General features: G+C 37.4%; 1 protein-coding gene across 3 annotated transcripts in view; it reads right to left on the bottom strand.

The window, feature by feature from the left end:
• The window catches only part of CDC14A (cell division cycle 14A), a 182,930-nt gene that overhangs the window by 24,105 nt on the left and 137,488 nt on the right, over positions 1-21,337 (bottom strand). For all 3 annotated transcript variants that reach the window (XM_027114476.1, XM_027114475.1, XM_027114477.1), the window contains 2 exons: positions 12,613-12,772; positions 1,344-1,459 (listed from right to left, as the gene is read on the bottom strand). In XM_027114476.1, coding sequence (XP_026970277.1) covers positions 1,344-1,459; positions 12,613-12,772 — 276 coding nt within the window. The remainder of the gene's footprint in view (positions 1-1,343; positions 1,460-12,612; positions 12,773-21,337) is intronic.

Raw genomic sequence — 21,337 nt, 5'->3', positions numbered from 1 at the left:
GGCCGCTGAGTCTGCGCGTCCGGAGACTGTGCTCCGCAACAGGAGAGGCCACAACAGTGAGAGGCCCGCGTACCAAAAAAAAAAAAAAAAAAAAAAAAAAAAATTGGTTATCTAAACTGATCTTGAAGAAACTTCCACTGACTTAGACAATATATATAGTGAAAAGAGCATGAACTTTGAACAGTGCTGGGTTTGAATAACAGCTAGGGAGTGATTTAACCTCTCTGACCTCAAGCAACCAACACAAATGTGGGTAATGGTGCACACCTTTTGTGTTAACTCGGTTAATCCTCATGTCCAAACTAGGCACCTAACAAGATTCCTGGCCCATAGCAGCTGCTCAGTAAATGGTACATTTCCTCAACTTCCTAGTGGTAGTTGGTGATTATTACTAAGTATTAAACTTGCTATCCCACCTTTCCATTTTACTATAGAAAACAATCAGCTCAACTTTGAGCTATATGAACCTTCATTTTTCAGGGCAGGAAACCAGTACCCAAAGCACAGATAATGGTATGACCAGACCCAACCTGACTTAAGTGTTATAATCCTCCCAGATAATACATAAAACTAAATTCCCTGTGAGGAGTCTGTTTGACATTTATCATACTAGCAAAACATCTCTCTTGCTATGCATTTCTCTCACTTAAAAATCAAAGGAAAGTAGCCACTTCTGGTTATATTCATTTGTGGACTTGTCATTCCTTATATTACAATAAAGAATCTTGATATTTACAGATTTTTGTACCTACATTGATTCTGAAGTCTTTTTTTTTCCACTTAATCCGAATTATCAGAAGATTTCAAAGGTTGTGGTCAGAAGTTAAGTCCCATCAATTGATTCTGATGAGTAATTTCAGACCTCCAAACCAAGATGGTTTATAACTTTACAGGCAAGAATTGCTTATTCAATTCTCAAAAATAGAAAGTAAGGCTAAGGAGTTAGGATATAACAAAAGCTTGGCATACTATACTTATCTGCACACTCTAGATTAAATACAAATGCTTAGCACATCTGTGAGAATTCACCATAGGACAGGAAACCCATTCACAGGAGAAGAGTCCATTCCAAGTGGAATTTTGAAGAGTCCCAAAGACAACCAACTGCTTAGCAGTTTAAGGTGGAATTCCAGAGATTAAGATGCAGCAGCTGCCTTCAATAAGCTTCTAAAATTTAGCTACTCCCCGCAGTGATAAAATTTTAAAAATGACACAAAATAGTAATAAACCAAAAAAAGAGAGGTAAACATAGTACTTGTAGAATGATATTCAAAAGAGAAGATTAAATATTCTATCCACAAATGGAGGTACAATATAAATTTAAAAGTTTCAAACAGATCTACCTAAATGCACACGATGGTGAGGAGCGTGGCTGTCTCTGACTTTTTAAGGCACGTAGTTTGTCTCCCTGGGTTATATTATTTTTCATTTCCACATCTTCATCCTCTTCTAAATTATTCTGGAAAAAAATTCATGTTCCACAGAAAGGTCATTACGAGTAATTCTACTTTATATAGATTTCTTAACAGTTTATAGATTATCTCGGTATACGGATATGGTTTATACAGATTATCTTAAATAGTTTTAACGCACTATGAATTCAGCATTGGCCACATATATACTAAAGAACGCTGGACTAATCACCAATTAAATATACTGGTCGAATTCCAAATCAAAGAAGCATGGGTATGGATGTGGTAGAATTTATTAAAAGGAGCTCTGTTACAACGGACCACAACCATGGAGACTTTCTTGCAGACAAAATTATGCTTTTGAATATAGCTTAGACATAGGTTGGCTCAATAGATACAGTACAAATATTTTTCCAGTAGCTACCAGCACCCATCACTGCAAATTCCATAGCTTGTTTACATAAGTGAAAGATAAAACAATTTAGGATATCTATACAGTAACTTATTAACATCATTTAACACTATTAAAAGCACTCAAGATTTTTCCAAGCTTACTGGACTGGCAAAGTGTGTTTCCTGCTGAACCAAGTCTTGTAGTTGGAAAAATATATATAAGTACCACACCAGGTCTTTTTTGCATACCAGGTCACATTTAATTCTCACAACCCAGGGAGCGGTGGTGGGGAGGGCACCATTACCCTTAATTTGAAGATGAAAAAAGGAGGTGCTTGTGGAAGATAAGACTATTGCCTAAGCTCCCCTAAACTCTTCATGACAGAGCTATGATTTTAAAATCAGATTTCTTGTCCTCAGATACAATGTTCTTTCTAAAATATATGCCACGGCACACTAACACTCCACCATAAAGATTGTATTTTTCCTCACCTGAAAATAAATCAAAAGGTTTGAATTTGCTAAGATCATTTCTAGCCATAAGAGTCTCCTCTCTTCTTTAAAGCTAGAAGTCTTATTTGATGAAGAATGTACAAAAACGCACTTCCCTCAGTGACCTTTTAGTCATTTTTGACAGCCATTCCTGAATCAAAACACTTTTTTGTTCCTTGCCATCTATTTTGGGGTCCATGGATTCATCTGGAGCTCAGTAGGCATGTCCTGGGTAAAAAGACCACACCTCACCACTACAGCTCTGATTTAAAAAAAAAAAAAAAGACATACAAAATACACAGCTAATAGGAAAGAAAAAGAAATGAAGGTGAAAGCTTCTCAGAGGAGACAATCCCTTAGCTGAGTCTTAAAGAATGAGTACAAGCGAAGCAAGCCAAGCCAAGATCACAGGAAGGGCCGTGCTGGCAAAGAACTCCGGTTTAACAGTCACAGGATCATGGAACCCCAAAGTCAGGGCGTTCTCTTAGAGTTATTAAGAGATGCCCACCTATAAAGTCCCGAGGAATCAATTATATTATTCATCTTTGTCCATACAATCCCAGTGGGGGGAAATCTACTACCACCCAAGGAAGCCTGTAGGAACAGAAATCAGGCATGCCTGAAGGCTAGGCTTGCAAGCAGGATAGTAACACCTGAGAAGCTGAGCTTAGCTTCATCCAGCACCCAACATGCTGGGTTGTTCGCAGTTACGTGTGCCTGACAGAAGGACAAGCACATAGCCAAGAGGCTCCAAAATATGAGGGGGTCTCAAGAAGTACATAAGCCTTCATAAGACTGGCAAGGAGAGCTTCTTGAAGGTCGGACCAGATCCACACCACAATCCGTTTCACTGTCTAATGAGTGCCTTAGTGAGAAAGCCAGGAAAGCATGTTTGTCTATTCAACTAGGAGGATCTTTGCGCTCTCAGCTCTAAAATGCCTTCAAAATTCTAAGGAAAAGTAATTCTCAACTTGAAATTGCAATATTCAACCTATCTGTCAAGTGTAAAAGTAGAATAAAAGTACAAAAATTTACCTCTCTGACAATCTTTCTGCGAAAACTATTATAGGATATGCTTCAGGAGAAGGAAAGAAGACAACATGAGATCCAGGAAAATTAGGGATCCAACTGAGAAGTGTGAAGAGAAGGCCTTGGGTCAGAACTCTATATTTGGGCTGTAGAACAATTAGTTCAGGTTGGAAGGCAGAAGTGTCTTCAGGAAAACAACGGACTTGGTAAGATTTTTTTGCTGTGTTGAGATTTTGAAAAAAATTTTAATTGCTTGGCACAATTTGGGGAGGAGGGGAGAGTAGCATTCTCTTTTCCCAGATATATAGAAAACTACACAAATAAAAAGAGCAAATAACTTTAGGGGAAAAAAGGAGCTTCAACAAAGAAATCATAGTGGGCTACTAAGCTCAACAGTGAGCAATATTTGTAATAATGTATACATTAGTTGGGTTTAACCAAAAATTATAATATAGCTATATTGGGCAGCTAGGGGAAGTAGAGGTGATAGCAAGGTAGGAGAACTAATCCTATCTACCATAACCAGGAGGCAATAGAAAAATGTCCGAAATTGATAAGCTTTTAAAAGTAGCATTATAGCAAGATATTTAGGGCTTCCCTGGTGGCGCAGTGGTTGAGAGTCTGCCTGCTGATGCAGGGGACATGGGTTCGTGTCCCCGTCCGGGAAGATCCCACATGCCGTGGAGCCTGCGCGTCCGGAGCCTGTGCTCCGCAACGGGAGAGGCCACAACAGTGAGAGGCCCGCATACCGCAAAAAAAAAAAAAAAAAAAAAGATATTTAGAAATTTGGCAGTTAATTTGCTTACAGGTTTCTCCCGTTTGAGAATGGGTCTGGGGATACAGAAAGGTGGGATAGGGAACTGATTTTTTATTAGAATTCAATACTTTTGCTATTTCTAAAACTGTGGTCATATATTATTTTCTAAAATAAAAATTAATTTTAAAATATACAGTTAAAGAAAGTAACAGTATATTTATATTATAGTTACTTTACATGTGTTTATTTCTCCCACTTTATTGTAAATCTTAAAGGTGAAAAATTTTTAAATTATAATACATTTCAAACACGTAGAAAACAACAAAATGATGTAACAGCCAGCCATGTACCTAACTACCCAGAATTAATATATTTTTTCTTAAGCTCCTTAAGGAGTTTACTTAGGTACACTGGCTCTCAAAGAAAATGAAAACATTATATATTAAGTCCCAGCTCTCAACCTCTGGAGAAGGAAACCATGTCTTTTCCAAAGAAAAAATATATATATTTTACCATATAATACTTGTTTGTCATAGGTAACAACAAACTACAGAAAAGAGATAAAAAAAAATATTAAAGCCACCTACATACTTACCATCAAAGTAAAACACATTAGCATTCTGTCATATAGTCTTCCAGACTTTCCCCTGTGCTATCTATACATACCCCACCAACACATTTCTTCCTCTCAAAAGGAGGTTGAATTATACATGCTGCTTTGTAACCTACTTTTTCACTTAAATATACTACAGAAGTGTTTCAGGGTAAATTTTAAAAATCTTCTACATTATCATGTTTTATTGCTCCATAAAATTCCATTGTTGAGATGTATCAAATTTTATATATTTTGCCCTAAGTCAGGCTGTTTGCTGTCTTTCATCACTATAAACAGTTCCAACAAACATCCTTCTATAAACACATGGTTTCTGAACACTGTCCTATTATTATTGCCTTAAGATAAATGCATAGAAGTGGAATTGCTAGATTAAAGTCTCCTGCTACATGTTATCAAACCGCCCTCCAGAAAGGCTACACCATTTTAAACTCCAACTAGCAATGTTTAAGAGCTTTTTAATCCCCAAACCCTTGCTAATACTGCATACATTTCTTTAATCTCATACAAGTTGATAGGCATAAATAGCATCTGTGTTCCTTTCATTCCTAGAGAAGTAGCACATTTTTTTATATTTACCAACCATAAGGGCCCCCATTTTGTTTTATTTGTGTACATGGAGTTTTCACATTGATTTTTTTTTATAAATTTATTTATTTTCTTTATTTATTTTTGGGTGCATTGGGTCTTCATTGCCGTGCACGGGCTTTCTCTAGTTGAGGCAAGCAGTTGTGCACCACTCTTCGTTGTGGTGCGCGGTCTTCTCATTGCGGTAGCTTCTCTTGTGGAGCACAGGCTCTAGGCGTGTGGGCTCAGTAGTTGTGGCTCGTGGGCTCTAGAGCACAAGCTCAGTAGTTGTGGCACACGGGCTTACTTGCTCCTCAGCATGTGGGATCTTCCCGGACCAGGGCTCAAACCCATGTCCCCTGCATTGGTAGGTGGATTCTTAACCACTGAGCCACCAGGGAAGCCGCACATTGATTTCTTAAGAGCTCTTTACATTAAAATAAAAAAAACTTTCATTTGAATGTGTTGTAAATATTTCCTCCCAGTTGATTAATGTGAGGAGAATAACTCAGAGAGATCAAGACTGGGGGCGGGGGGCACAGCAGTGGTCTGGTGAGAGAGGACAGATTGGATTAAGGTAGGAGAAACTGCCTGGAACTCAGGACCTGGGGAAAGAGGAGGGAGGGGAAAAGATCTGGACACACAGTACAGGTCTGAAGAATATCTGCTAAAATATAAATCATGGGTTTTTTTGTCTCAACCTATCTCCCCTTATTTTATTTCTGTGGCTACTGTAAGAAGTTTTAGCCATTTTTAGGACTAAGAATATAAAATATATGAGTTATAAAATTCTTAGTAAATGATTAACAGCCTTCAAACTCTTGACAAAAATAGTTATATACAATGTTATTCAAAACACATTTAAATTACAAAATTAAGAAACAAAAAGCCCCACACACCTATGGTCAATTAACCTTTGACAAAGGAGGCAAGAATATACAATGGGAAAGAGACAGTCTCTTCAGCAAGTGGTGTTGGAAAAGTTGGATAGCCGCATGTAAATCAATGAACACACCCTCTCACCACACACAAAAATAAACTCAAAATGGCTTAAAGACTTAAACATAAGACAGGGCACCATAAAACTCCTAGAAAAGACCACAGGCAAAACATTCTCTGACAGAAATCATACCAATGTTTTCTTAGATCAGTCTCCCAAGGCAACAGAAATAAAAACAAAAATAAACAAGTGGGACCTAATCAAACTTACAAGCTTTTGCACAGCAAAGGAAACCATAAAAAGAAAAGACAACCTACAGAATGGGAGAAAACATTTGCAAATGATGAACCAACATGGGCTTAATTTCCAAAATACACAGCTCATACAACTCAACAACAAAAAAACAAACAACCCAATCGAAAAATGGGCAGAAGACCTAAATACACATTTCTCCAAAGAAGAAATACAGATGGCCAATAGGCACAGGAAAAGGTGCTCAACATCACTAATTATTAGAGAAATGCAAATCAAAACTACAATGAGGTTCCACCTCACACTGGTCAGAATGGCTATCATTAAAAAGTCTACAAATAACAAATGCTAGAGAGGATGTGGAGAAAAGGGAACCCTCCTACACTGTTGGTGGGAATGTAAGTTGGTGCAGCCACTGTGGAAAACAGTATGGAGGTTCCTCAGAAAACTAAAAATAGAATTACCATATGATCCAGCGAGCCCACTCCTGGGCATATATCAACAAAACTATAATTCAAAAAGATACATGCACCCCTATGTTCACAGTAGCACTATTCACAATAGCTAAGACATGGAAACAACCTAGATGTCCATCAACAGATGAATGAATAAAGAAAATGTGGTACATATATACAATGGAATACTACTCAGTCATAAAAAAAGAACAAAATAATGCCATTTGCAGCAACATGGATGCAACTAGAGCTTATCACACTAAATGAAGTCAGAAAGAGAAAGACAAATACCATATGATATCACTTATGTGTGGAATCTAAAATGTGACACAAATGAACCTATCTATGAAATAGAAACAGACTCACAGACATAGAGAACAGACTGGTGGTTGCCAAGTGAGAGGGGGTTGGGAAGGGATGGAATGGGAAGTTGGGGTTAGCAGATGCAAGCTTTTATATATAGAATGGATAAACAACGAGGTCCTACTGTATAGCACAGGGAACTATATTCAATATCCTATGATAAACCATAATAGAAAAGAATATTAAAAAAAGAATGTATATATATATATATATATATATATATAAAACTGAATCACTTTTCTGTACAGCAGAAATTAACACAACATTGTAAATCAACTATACTTCAATAAAAAATATTTTTATAAAAAGAAAGAAAAACTATATAGAAGAGGACTTTGGTCTCCTGGAATCCTGAATAAGTCACGCAGACAGGAATATAACCAACCCCTGTATTTATTAGGGCACTTATAATATATACTAGGTCACAAGTGCCTGCATGGGGAAAAGTATATTAGAAAATAGAGTTCCATTTGTCATGAGGCATAAATCAATCCCAAGAACTGGGGGACCGAGGGCAGTTTGAAGATGTTTCTCATCAGGTACTGTTATACCGCATTCTTTATACCAAATTCATTCCTCATGATGACTAACGATGAACAAAGTCACAAACGATAAATGCCGAGAATTTAACCCAGGCCTCCGTGTGCTCTTGGGCTCCAGCCCCTTTCCCCAGAGTCCCAGCGTAGCCCCCCTCTTGCTCTCAGCTACTCTGGAAGCAGCAGATCCCCTGAAACAAAGCCACACGATTGCTGGCAATGGTGAAGAAGCCTAGTTCAGGGAAGACCCCTGATATCTTGGCTCCCCCAAGGACGGGGGTCTGTTCTCAGACACCCTGTCGCCCTCTGGAGGGTCTGAGCATCAGTGCGTTTTCTTCTGGATACAAGCCTGCCCTACATAAAGACAGGAAAATAGAGCCAACTAAAACACATAAAGAAGGAGAATTTTTAAAGATATTGTTATTTATAGGTGATGGTCTAGCTAAAGAACAAATAGCATAAAATATGAAGATGTATTTTATTCCACCAGTTGTTCTCTATATGCAGACAAGATGAAAACCAAAATCAAATAAATTAAATTGTGCCCACAGATTTCAGTTGGATAAATTACTGACCAACGCATTAATAAATTTATTTACTAATGTTACCATTAATAAAATGGTAACAGAGAAAACTACTAGGGAGGCCATTGTGTATGCCATTAAGAAAAGATATTTTAGATGAAATATAGCACACTATGGAATAAAGATGGAAGAGTTATAATAGAAAAATGACATAAAAGGAGAGTTTGAAATAGAAACAAGTAAAAATAGAAGTCTAAGGACTGAAAGAAAAAGACAAAAATGGAATTTTTAGCAGATTTAAATGATTTGGCAAGGAAAAATGACTGGGTCATCTCTAAAATTCTTTTCATCTCTCAGATGTTAAACCTATGAGATGTAAAAGTTGGAGAAAGGCAAAGAGGTCACCTTCATAAATTGTTTCTGATCAATAAAAAGTTTGGATTTACCAGAGCTCCCCAAATTCGTCTCCTCTTCCTTTTCCCTGCCACTGGTTCAGACCTCGTCACCTGGACCACTGCCTCATGACCAACTCCCTGGCCTTCCAACCCCGGGCCACACACAGACACCAGCACCCCTTCCACAGCACAGCCAGGGTGAGCCCCTCAAAGGGTGAATCTGTGTACTGTCACTCCCCTTACTGATAGCCTCTGGTGGATCCCTGCGGCTTTCAGATTGGACCTGGAATGCCTCAGTGGGCCTAAGAGTGGAAAGAAAGGTGCTTAAAAGTAGGGCCTTAGAGATTTAATTTTTACTTCATAGATTTTTTTAAAGATGTACCCTGCTCATGGGCAAAGGATTTTATAAATCATGGTAACTCATGGCTAAACGTCAGCAGCACCTGTATCTAATTAATATCTCTAACTCAAGAGTACACACTGACTGGTGTGCTAATACTGGACTATCACCCTAGAGTAGGAAAAAGATAAAAGCAATTGCAGTTCCAGGAGAAATTTATGAGGACACGTTGGCTAAGGTTATGTCCAAAATGACTGAATGCAATGTACTAGAGCCACAGAGAGGACCCAGTGGAGAGGCAGCATAGTACAGTGAGAGGCCTCAGGGTCAGAGGCCAACTCCGGAGCCAGAGTGCCTGGGTTCAAATGACAACTCCACTCTGTACTTTGTGATCTTGGGCAGGCAGCTTAACTTCCTCTACCTCAGTTATGTCATCTGTGAAATGGACCTTGTAAAGGTGCCTATTTCATACAGCTCTTCTAGGGCCTAAAATTAATCCATGTAATAAAGTGCTTAGGACAGTGCCGGGCACATAGTAGGTGCCATTTAGGTGGTTGTTGTTGCCCCGTAAGCTCCTCATTTAACTCCTTATACATCTGGCACTTTAAATAAAGTGCATTAGATTCCATTTAAAGCCATTTTTTAATAACCCCAATACAGAATGGATCCTAAGGCCACTCAATGTCAAAATGAGCACTTATTGCTGGTACTATTTTATATTTGAGCATGTGCTACCCTTGGATCGCTTGGATTATTACCAGTTTCATGTCTGTATTCTTGTTTGTTTTCTGTGAAACTGTCAGCCTTCACTCATTCAGGTAATATTTACGAAGGCCCTGTGGGCTAGGAATAGACTTATGATGAGGGCAGATAGAAGCCTCCATCCTTACAAAGCGTATTGCCCAGCAAGGAAGGCGAGGTAAGGACCATGGAGGAAAAGGACAGTGCAAGGCAGGGCCGTGAAGCAGGGAGCCCCCTCCAGACCCACAGGATGGGCTGTGTACATTTCATAGTTCCTAGCCCAGCACTGAAGACCAGGTTCAATAAAGGAAAAGCCTCTGTTTTTAAAAGATTTCTCATAACTCTAAGTGGGCGAAGAGAATTCATTAAAGCCACAACCTACTCCATTACTATGGCCTGAATCATTCTGGTTCATACTTTTGATTATTTTCCTTTTACTCACCCCGTAAGCACTGAAAAACTATACATTCAAGCTCCCCAAATCAGGTAACTACGGAGCTTCCCAAGCTTCCTAATAACCAATCACAGGAAAATTCCTATAGGCATAGAAATCAAAAAATAATTTGCTATCTCTGCTTTTGACTTAAAAAAAAAAAACTACCTCTAGAAGAACACTGGCTTTTTGTACTTTCTCTGTATATAAACTAAATAAATCCAGGATTTCCATGGGCTTCTATCCTGAACATTGGTATAGAACTTGAAACATTAAAACCCTTGCAGCATTCTTGACGTATTTTCCCAACTGGAATTCACAAGAATGATAAAGGAATCACTAACTCTGTTACACTCGCTTGAGTAAACTAACTCCCCATATTCATGGAGACAGCACCAGATAAGCATAGCAATAAAAAGGTCAGAATCAGAAGAGGTACTTGCACAAAGCATCACCTAACTATAAAGTCGTCCAAAACCCATAGGTATGTCACTGTCTACAATCTTAACCACACCATCGTTCTCTAGTATTTCTGAACTCTTTCATTTCTGTCCTCTAATTTCAAAAATAATAGCACTTCTGAATGAGAGCTAAGTAATTAATTTGGGGGGTGGGAAATAGGAACGAGGTAAAACAGCCAACATCTGAATATATGCTCATATTTCAAACTGACTTATTTTAAATTTCAATCATATTGCATTCATCACCCTTCCAGTGATAAATAAATGTTAATCAGTCTCAAGTTCAACAAACTGGGATCTAAAAAAGTATGAGAATGAAATGTTCTAACTACCAGATGTTAATTTAATACAGATTATGATATAAAAAGCATTATGTTCCTGCAAGATAAATATATTTCTCAGATAGATGGATGGGTTTCATATGTGCCTCTTCAGAGGTCATAACTCAAAAGCCTTATTTACTTGAACTCAAACCTGGGGAGGAAATGCTGACCAGAGCAACAAAGTGTTCTTGTTTAGCTACATTATCTCATTAAAATGTCAGTCCAGATCCTTTTTGTTTGCTTTGAAAAGGCCAAACCATAACACAGAGACAAGAAAAGGTCTACAAGGGCTCTGAACATCAACACGACCTTGGCTAATAAGATTTATGCTTGGTCAGGACAGATGACTCAAACCAGTAAACTTAGCCACTTCATCAGTGGCTGTCCTGGAGAACATACCACAGGGTTGAAAACTCAGTTCCTCCAGCAGTCCCCATCCTTCCTCTTGAAGAAAACACTCCCTATCTCCGAGCACTCTTGTTATCTTTCCTGGTGAAAAAAAATCTGTTTGGGATGCCAATTGTTGACCTAACAGAGCTATGATGCATTCTTTCCATCCCTGAGGGCTAAGCTTGTTCAAGGTCCTTGTCCATGTCTAATGGGTCACTGCCTAATTGAATGTAAACCTACACTTGCTACTTAAATATTTTAATAGCTTTTTTGCCCCTTTAGTGACATAAAAATATAAATATAAACTAGGTGCTTAGCTTCACCTCAGGCATATTGTGGTAGACAGAGCTAAACTAGGAGTCAGACTACCAGCTCTTAAGGTGGCCCCACTACTTGAAAACACTGCAAACTTGGGCAAGTAAAAAATTTTGTGCGACCCGGGTTTCTGATCCACATAAGAGAGGAAACTAGAACAAATTATTTCAAGGTTGCTTCTACCTCCAAAAATGCCCATGATCTTAATTCTTAGTGAATCACTGTCATTTTTATTGAGGTAGCAAGTATAATAGAAAAAAATATGGGTTTGAAATCAGATAGACCTGGACTGAATCATGTTTCTGACACTGAGAACTTCTCTAATATTCAATTTCCTTATTATAAAATAGAGATAATATTGACTAACTCACCAGGTAGTTATGGAGATTAAATCAGACGATGTATGTCAATTGTTTAAAGTGGTTTGTTTATAATGGAGTCTCAATTTAAAAGAAAAAAAAAGTTGCCCCTGATTATGTTTTCAACTCTGGACCTACTTTAGAAATCATGAATTTGAGGCTTCAATGTACCACTTGTGGTATATAATATCCAACTGTCCCATTAAGATTTTTCTTGTTGATATCTATTTCCATTTTAAAAGAGAAAGTTTGCTTTTCTATTTCTTTTTTGTAAGTATTTTCCAAACCAGAGTAGACTCCTTTATAATTGTACTCCTTAAATTACAGCTTTTTTCTTTTTAAGGATAATTGCTTTCTTTGCTTTTATTATTACTTTATAGGTGTTGACTCCATGCCTAAAAATTTAGTACTGCAGCATTCAGACAAGAGATGTGGCTATGTTATATGTGTTCAATTGGGAAACAAAGAAATGCAGAACGTTAGTCTTAAGGAGACACGAAAATCTTCCTGGAAAAAACTCACCTCTCCAAATCTCTCCACGTTTTGTATTTTAGATAAGTTTCCACCAATAGACATATCATCCAAGCTAGAAAGAATTTTATTAATACTTCCTTCACTGGATGGTCTATTTTTCAGTTTGGATCGGAAAATGTCTCCTTGGACCCACAACGATGCCTGTTTCCTGTAAAAAAGAGAAAAAAACAAAATAATCTTTGAAATAAATGAGTATCACCTCCTCAAAAGTATATCTTATAGACAAAAAGATTAGCAGATAGACATTTGCAGATCAGACTAGAAAAATTATGAAGTCTTAAAGAAAAATAAAGTCATTTTCTGAATGCCAAAATAAATTATTTAAAGTTGTACAGATGAACTGGTTTGCAGGGCAGAAATTTGAGACACAGATGCAGAGAACAACCAAGGGGGGAAAGCCGCAGGGGGGTGGGGATGGTGGTGTGCTGAATTGGGCGATTGGGATTATAAAATGGATAACTAATAAGAACCTGCTGTATAAGAAAATAAAATAAAATTCAAAAAATAAAGTTATATATTAAATACAAAACCCTTCTTCCAATATATGTCTATATAGCCCTACATGGGTTGACTATTAAGGTTCCCAGTGTTTAAGACAAATTCCACAGCCATAAAGACAGTGAGCCAATTTGTCTTTTAAACATGAATTTGAAATCTGTAATATAGTTCTCAAATAGCAATTTGATACATCTGTAAAAATAGCTGGAGTGAAATGGACTCAAAGATGTGGTGAATAAACTTAAGTTAGATGGAGATAGTACCTTAAAAAAGTACCAAACACCTAATTGTATGTGGTATCATGAAAAGCCATGAACATATAACTTTACAAACCCACTCTTATAACCTAAAAATAAGGTTTATAGCCTCAATTAGATGATCCTTTTGGAAAAAGAAAATGTATTTGACGTTCATCTATAAGCTTTCCTTTATTCAAACAAGACATATTTACAACTGTTTTCAAGGTTATAAGAAAAGAACTTAAATGTGTAAGTAAAATGACAATCTGGGGCTACTATTTTTATTGATCGAGTCACCTTCATGTATTTCTTTTAAGATAAATTACCCCACAGAACAGTTTTTGTTCTGTACTATACCATACTGTACAGATTAGAATTCAACCAAAAACAGTATTGTTCATCACAAGGAATACCAACATGCAATGAAATAATAGCATTATCAGGGAGATGCCACCAATAAGAACATAGATTTCTTTTGTAAAGCAGCAGGGAGACCGAGTAATACTTTCTCTCAAAGGTTCTACATATCACAGAAAATCCAGGTTAAAACATGAGGAGAAAAACAAATAACCCTCCCTGAAATGTACTGTCTCATTGAGCCCTCAGGAAAGGAATCCATCTTTCCTTTTAAACAGGAATCCGTCTTTCCTTTTAAACCATGTTTATTCTCAAATCAGAACTTTATTGTTTACAGTTAAAAATTGTTGAAAGTCTTGAAGAAGAGTTTATCCTTTAAATTACAGCAAAACTTTACATATGCAATCCCTCCAACCAAGCAAATCCATATCTAGGTATTACACTACAGAAATACACGCTTGTGTACAAGATACAAACACTTGTTACAATGTTATTTCTAATAGCAAAATAATGGAGACACCCTAATGGACAACAGCTTATTAAATTACAGTAGATCTATTCCGTGAAATATTATGTAGTCAGTAGAAAGCCTGGGATGGACTCACATGTGGTGACAGGGAAGAGTAGCTATGAAATAAAGCATTAGTGAATGAATAATATAAGTGACAGAGTGTGGAAAGTGTGACCCTGTTATTAAAAAACAAAAACAAAAGGGAAAAAGGTTACAATTCACAGTTCACAGTTATTTAGAAGATTATATGCCAAAATATTAATGAGTTACCCTGAAGAACAGTGACAAAGGAAAATTTTGCTTTCTACTACATAATGTCTACACTTTTTTACTCTTTTTAAAAACAATGTGCTTTGTTTGCTTTTGTAAAAAATAAATGATCTGAAAATAAATAAATACAAATATAGCTCAAAGCAGAACAAAGATAGAGTAATTCTGAAAAGGAACCTTTAAAGTTGCTATCATAAAAGATAGCATGCAGCACATGACTACACTGTGTTAACAAGAGCATCTTCAGAAGTCAGGAGAAGAAGTGCCCAAATGTTAACAGCATAGGGTAGAAATGAATGGTTGAGGGGTTTTCTTTATTTTAAATATAATATCCTACCCTACTTTCAAATAAGAAATTTTGTTTTTCTTTTACTTTTTGCTCATTTTTCAATATTTTCCAAATAAAGCAAAAGAGAAAACGAAATACCTTTAGATATAATTTCTGAGACAGCCTGTATGGATACAGATATATAGATATAGATGTAGAGATAGATATGATACAGATATAGATAGCCACTATAGATATAAAACGCTGTCCACATACAAGACTGACTTTTCATTCCTAACATTGTTTTAAAATTGAAACTAGATTAAAGAATGTTTCTAAATACATTAAATTTTAAAATAAAAATTTGGTGAATTTTTTAAATATATGAATAAAATTAAAATTCCAGAAATCCACACACACCAATTCACTAAGGAGTATGGCAGTATCTACCTTCTATCATGGCAGATTTTTTTTGCTTCTTGGAAGCAAACTACTGAGGAGTGTTTCCTGAGCTTAGGATACATAAATTGATGAGGTAATTTTTCTATACCAGTTGTAAAAATATGTATTCAAAACGAACTCTTCTTAACTTTTTCTCCCCTTGTGGAAATCTTCACAAAACCATGCAATAGCCTTCCTGATACTTTGTATCTTCAAAAATTCTTGCTTTAATTTTTTGCTCCTCCAAACTTTTTTCACTTACTGTTACATCTAGCATAACCTTTTATATGATGCTTGAATCTATATCCCTCCAGTAGTAGTAAACAAAAGCACAGCCCTTGGCACAGTATGGATACTTCAAAAAAACAACTGTTAAATTTATAAATAATAGAGGTCTTGGGCCTCTGGTCAAAACCCCCCAGTAATAAAGAACTACTTCTTCACAAGGAAAGAAAACTCAGCCCTGTCACAGATAATGAAAAAATCAGCTACATGGAACACCCAGAAAGGACAGGGATAAACAGATAAGACAGAATTCCTGTCCCTCAAGAAATTCCCAGGACTTCCCTGGTGGCACAGTGGTTAAGAATCCACCTGCCAGTGCAGGGGACACAGGTTCGATCCCTGGTCCAGGAAGGTTCCACATGCCGTGGAGCAACTAAGCCTGTGCACCACAACTACTGAGCCTGTGCTCTAGAGCCCACGAGCCACAACTACTGAAGCCCATGTGCCTAGGGCCTGTGCTCTGCAACAAGAGAAGCCACCACAATGAGAAGCCCACGCACCGCAATGAAGAGCAGCCCCCACTCGCTGCAACTAGAGAAAGCCCACGAGCAGAAACGAAGACCCAATGCAGCCAAAAATAAATAAATGAATAAAAAATAAATAAATAAAATAAAAATAAATTAAAAAAAAAGAAATTCTGAGGTTAGTATGAGAAAAGTAAACAACTGAAATCCAATATTAAAGCCCTATGACCAAGATTTGCTTAGGAGCCTAGGAGAAGGGGCCCTTAACTCAAACTGAAAGAATCAGACTGAAGTTGTCTGAGAATCCAGACATTATCTAGAAAGATGAGCAGGGCTTAGTCAGCAAGAGTATTCCCCAACAAAAAAAAACAATGTGGGCTTGAAGAAACAGTGATATCAAAGAACGCAACATGTATGGAAAACTGTTGTTTGGCTTGGCTGAAGCCCTTCTGCTTCAGAGAAGAGGAGAAGGGAAGCAGCTCCTGGCAAGCTCTGCGCACCATGCTAAGGGGCTTACCTTAGATCTCAGAACTGAAGAGAAGACCCTGTAAGGATATTTAGGTATAAAAAACATGAAGAGGGAACAGAAGCTGAGAAGCTGGAGGCCCAAGAGGACAAATTGAAAAAAATTCTAATTCCAAAATGTTATAAGCTTGCTGCCAACCTAAAGATGAAGATGACAACATGACACCTTTCACTTGTTCAGTTTAAAAGACTCAATCTGTCCCATCACTGGAAAGACTTCATTTAAACCTGAATATACAGATGATAAGGTGTCAAAGTTGATTTATGTGTTGCTGAGCGATGCTGTACTCAAGTGCTCCTTAAGAAAAAGCAGCACTTCACGCAAATACCTTTTTTAATGACCGTGGAAACCACGTTAGCTTTTATTGTGGTGCCTATGACTCCTTAAAAGCCTCATCTCAAACAGAAGAAGTAAAACATGTATTTTTAAGTATTCAGCATTTAAAAATCAAATCCTGTGATGCTAACACACCAACTCAAAGTAAATCCCCCAGTAAAGTAGTGCATTTTCTAAGAGAGCGTGACATAACCGACCCTCTACCAAAAAAGAACAAGTGCTTTGAAGTAACTTTGAACGGAGTCTTGTTGAGAAAAGTAGCCAGTGCTAGGGTCATTATTTTTGGCCATGTCCTGGCCCTAGGTTAGTCAGGTTTGGGCTAGCCAAGCCTGGGACATAAGGAAAGAACTAATTAACTTCGCCTCATTACGAGCCAAGTCATAGCTAATTCTGATATAAAACCTTCATGAGTCTTTAAAAAAAACACAAAAACTGCTTTTAAAATTCCTCTAAGGAAAGTCAGGTCAGTTGCATTGTTACAAATATTCCTGGTTTTGAATTCAGAACACAGTGGCAGCCACAGTGCAGCAGCTTCTGTTTGTGGCTGATCTCTTCTCTCTCACTTTCCTGACTGTAACCGAATCCCATCTCCACACCATCCTAACTCTTCCTCTTCATCACTTCTTCCATCCTCAACGCATATTTTTTCTCGTATGACCTAATCCTGACCCCGGTGTCCATCCAAAGCCACCATTTGGTCATTTCATATAGAAACCCAACCAACTTTCTAGCTCAACCTAGGCCTCCTCTAGCTGTGACTTGAGCACCAATCTGCCCTGTGTGCCTCCTTCCACTGCCCCAGGGCTCTTTCGGAAACAGAGTAGTTCCTGGTTTAAAGAACTGGACTAATGAAATGGTCTAACCTGATATCAAAGGAAGACAGACTAGACAGCAGTACCCAAGATTCAGGGGGTGGGAAGGAGACAGGTATTCAAGGAGTTCTACTCTTTCTTTGGAGAGTAAGAATGGAAGATTTAATAGGAAGATGCTTAGAAAGAATTTATGAGGGTGTAGGGAAAAGTTCTTGATTCTGAAATACACAAGGAGAGAAAAAAATGACTTAGGGAATTCCCAAAAAGATTCAACTAGCTAATTCTCATTTAGGGATAGAACCCCACAATTAGGACCTAGATCACTGGTATCATACCAAAGTACGAACTTTATAAGTAAACCTAATGCTTTATGGCTTACATTTTGTTTTTCCAACTCTAACCCTTTTACACAGGAAACATAGAACTAGCATTATTCAGTCAACAAATAAAACATTTTAATAAGAAAAAAAAGGAAACAAAACAAAAACCATTCAATCTTCTATCTTCAGTAACTGATATGAGTATTTCAAGATAAATTTCTGATGCCATCGTTGCCAAAAATTCTTACATATACCTTATCCTTTTTACTTAGACCCATATTAGAATTTTATTTTTGCTTAGCCAATAGATTCAATGCCAACTGAGAGTCAATAAATGGATCAAATGATGCAACAGTAAATACTGAAAAGCAATATAACTGAGTGTTACTGCAAAAATATGACTGTCAAATAAAGAGTGCAAACTCAAACCTATGCAATGTGCTTGTTAGTTTGATAAACAAATCACAATGTTGTCTATTATTAAGTTCTTTTGTTCACAATATTTCAAAAGTTAAGTACTGTATTTTAGGAAAGACAAGTTCTTAAATCTTCAAAAAAGATTATTAAAAAAGTTTAATCCATATTTCTTGACCTAGCCCATGTATCTTAAAAAAATACTATAAATAAATTATAATTTAAAACCCAAGCAGTTATTGTTAGACATTTTTAAGCACTTTTCCATTTTCTTGAACAGGTTTTCTTCATCTTATTTTTAGTAATTTCCTGAAATAAAAACCAGTGGTTGAACTATTAATTTCTATTGTTGTTCAATCCAATTGCGAAACTAACCAAACGCCATAAGCACCAAACTAAATGTTGTATAAGCTGATATCTACAAGTAAAAATGAGCCACAGACTCTTGTTATACAATGTGGTTGGTGGACCAGTAGCATAGTTATCACCTGGGAGCTTGTGGGAAAGTGCATTTCACAAAATCCCCAAATGAATGTTACACACTTTAATAGCTGAAAAGTACCGCAGATAACCGAAGGCTTATAACTAAATTATAATGCTGAAAAATATCCAACTTACTGGAAGTTGATGAAAATATCTACGATAATAAAGCAGAATGGGGCAATTTCTGATTTATGGGTTTAGGAACAAAAGAGTTCAGCCACAACATTGCTTTCTTAAAGATAACTTCAAAGTGAAAGCTCTACTTTGCAAATACAGAACTCCCTGCAGAATCCAGATTTAAGCTCTGAGTTCTTACTGCCTCAGGAGGATTTTAAAAAATAAAAACAATAACAACATCATATCAGTTCCCGTAAGTAAAGGATCTCTGTGAGCTGAAAGTCCCCATGGGAACTGCATACCTGTCCCTCAAGGATCCCTTTCTAATGAATGAAAGCTTCAATGGATCATGATCCAGAGGTCAGCATAGTATCACACAGTGAATATTCAATAAAACAAATCATAAAAGCAGCCTGGGGCTTCCCTGGTGGCGCAGTGGTTGAGAGTCCGCCTGCCGATGCCAGGGACACAGGTTCGTGCCCCGGTCCGGGAAGATCCCACATGCTGCGGAGCGGCTAGGCCCATAAGCCATGGCCGCTGAGCCTGGGCGTCCGGAACCTGTGCTCCGCAATGGGAGAGGCCACAACAGTGAGAGGCCCGCGTACCGCAAAAAAAAAAAAAAAAAAAAAAAAGCAGCCTGATCCCGTCTATATACTATATATATTCTACAGGCTCTCTCTGAGAAGGATGAGTTTAGACTTGCCTCAGTAATAAAAGAGGCATGGTTGTGCAGCATTTTAAGAACTTTGAGGATATTTGGTAGAAGACATATTTTGGGTGCAGAATGGTATTTTTAGCTTAAGAATATGAATTTCAAGTAGAAGAAAAACACCTGATGGTTGTTTTGCAAATAGCTTTATTTATATCCTAGAAAAAATGTAAATATAAAATGTCAGTCCGTTATAAAAGGGATGTCTTGATCAGCCAATACATAAATTCATCAGCTCACAAGGATTTTAATAAACATCTCTCTTACTGCTGGTGACATTAAGAGGAAGATTTCTTCAAGGCATAGAAATCAACACCTGGGTACACTTTGGTGTTCAAGGACTAGCACGATGTGACGAACCAGCTTTCCTAAAGTCACAGATTTAGAATTAACATTATCTAAAAAGCACTGACTGGATTTTTCGCTTCTGAAAGAATGCAGTCCCTCTAACTTGTTCAGTCATTTTCGACAGATGAAAACCTATTAGAAAACTTTTTAATCCTCTTTCTTTCCTAATGAACCTGTTACTTATTCATGCTTCTACGTCATCACTGACATCACGCTCTTCATTTCTCATATCATTAGTCAGTCTTCAAAGCCTGAGATTTATTTCCTTGAAATGACCTGGTGCCCATCTCTAATTCTTCGGTCTAACTTCCAGCCCCTTTGACAAGTTCCCGTCCCCTAGATTTTAGTAGTAGTCTCCTTTTTAGCCTCTCTGACTACAATCTCCCTCCATTCTATTCATCTTATACATTGCTGCAGCCCAATCTTCCTTAAATAACATGTCAATCATGTAACTCTACTACATCAAATACTCCAAAGTAGAAATATGATGAATAAGAGAAGTCTGGAATATACATGTTCAAATTAGGATCTGTGTATCTTACTGTACATATTTACTGACTATCTACCCAAATGTATACAATGTACACAGATGTATTAGTTTCTTCTCTAAACAAAGCTGCTATCACAAATTACCACAAGCTTAGTGGCTTAGAAGAACACATATTTACTTTCATACAGTTGTGGAGGTCAGGAGTCCATCATCAGCTTCACTGAGCTAAAGTCAAATTGTTGGCAGGGTTGGTTCTGGAGACTAGGAAGGGAGAATCTGTTTCCTTGCCTTTTTCAGCCAGCAGTGGCTGCCCATACTCCTTGGTGTATGGTCCTGTCCTCCAGCTTCAATCCAATCTCTGTTTCTATCATCACATCACCTTCTTGTCTAGTTGACTCCTCCTGTGTCCCTGTGATTACACTGAACCCACCAGAATAATCCAGAATAATCTCTTCACTCTGAGATCTTTTACTTGATCATATTTGCAAACTCCCCATTTATAAGATCAAGTGGGGTTTATTCCAGAGATGTAGGTCTCATTCAATTTTTTTTAAAAAAATCAGTGTAATCCACCATATTAACAGGCTAAAGAAGAAAATCACATGATCATATCAATCAGTGCAGAAAAAGCATCTGACAAAATTCAACACCTGCTCATAATAAGAACTCTCAGAAATACAGAAATAGAGGGGAACTTCCTCAACTTGATAAACCTCCAATTAATATTTCATGGTGAATGCCTGGATATTTTCCCCCACCAAGCCTGGGAACAAGGGAAGTGTGTCTATTTTCACCACAATTATTCAAGTTCTAGCTGGTGCAGCA

The sequence above is a fragment of the Aethalodelphis obliquidens genome, unplaced genomic scaffold, assembly GCF_003676395.1.
Source record: "Aethalodelphis obliquidens isolate GAN/ISIS:26980383/991018 unplaced genomic scaffold, ASM367639v1 scaffold13, whole genome shotgun sequence".
In the NCBI taxonomy this organism is placed as follows: domain Eukaryota; kingdom Metazoa; phylum Chordata; class Mammalia; order Artiodactyla; family Delphinidae; genus Aethalodelphis; species Aethalodelphis obliquidens.
The sequence above is the reverse complement of the archived record's forward strand: the minus strand, read 5'-3'. Positions and strand labels throughout refer to the sequence as shown.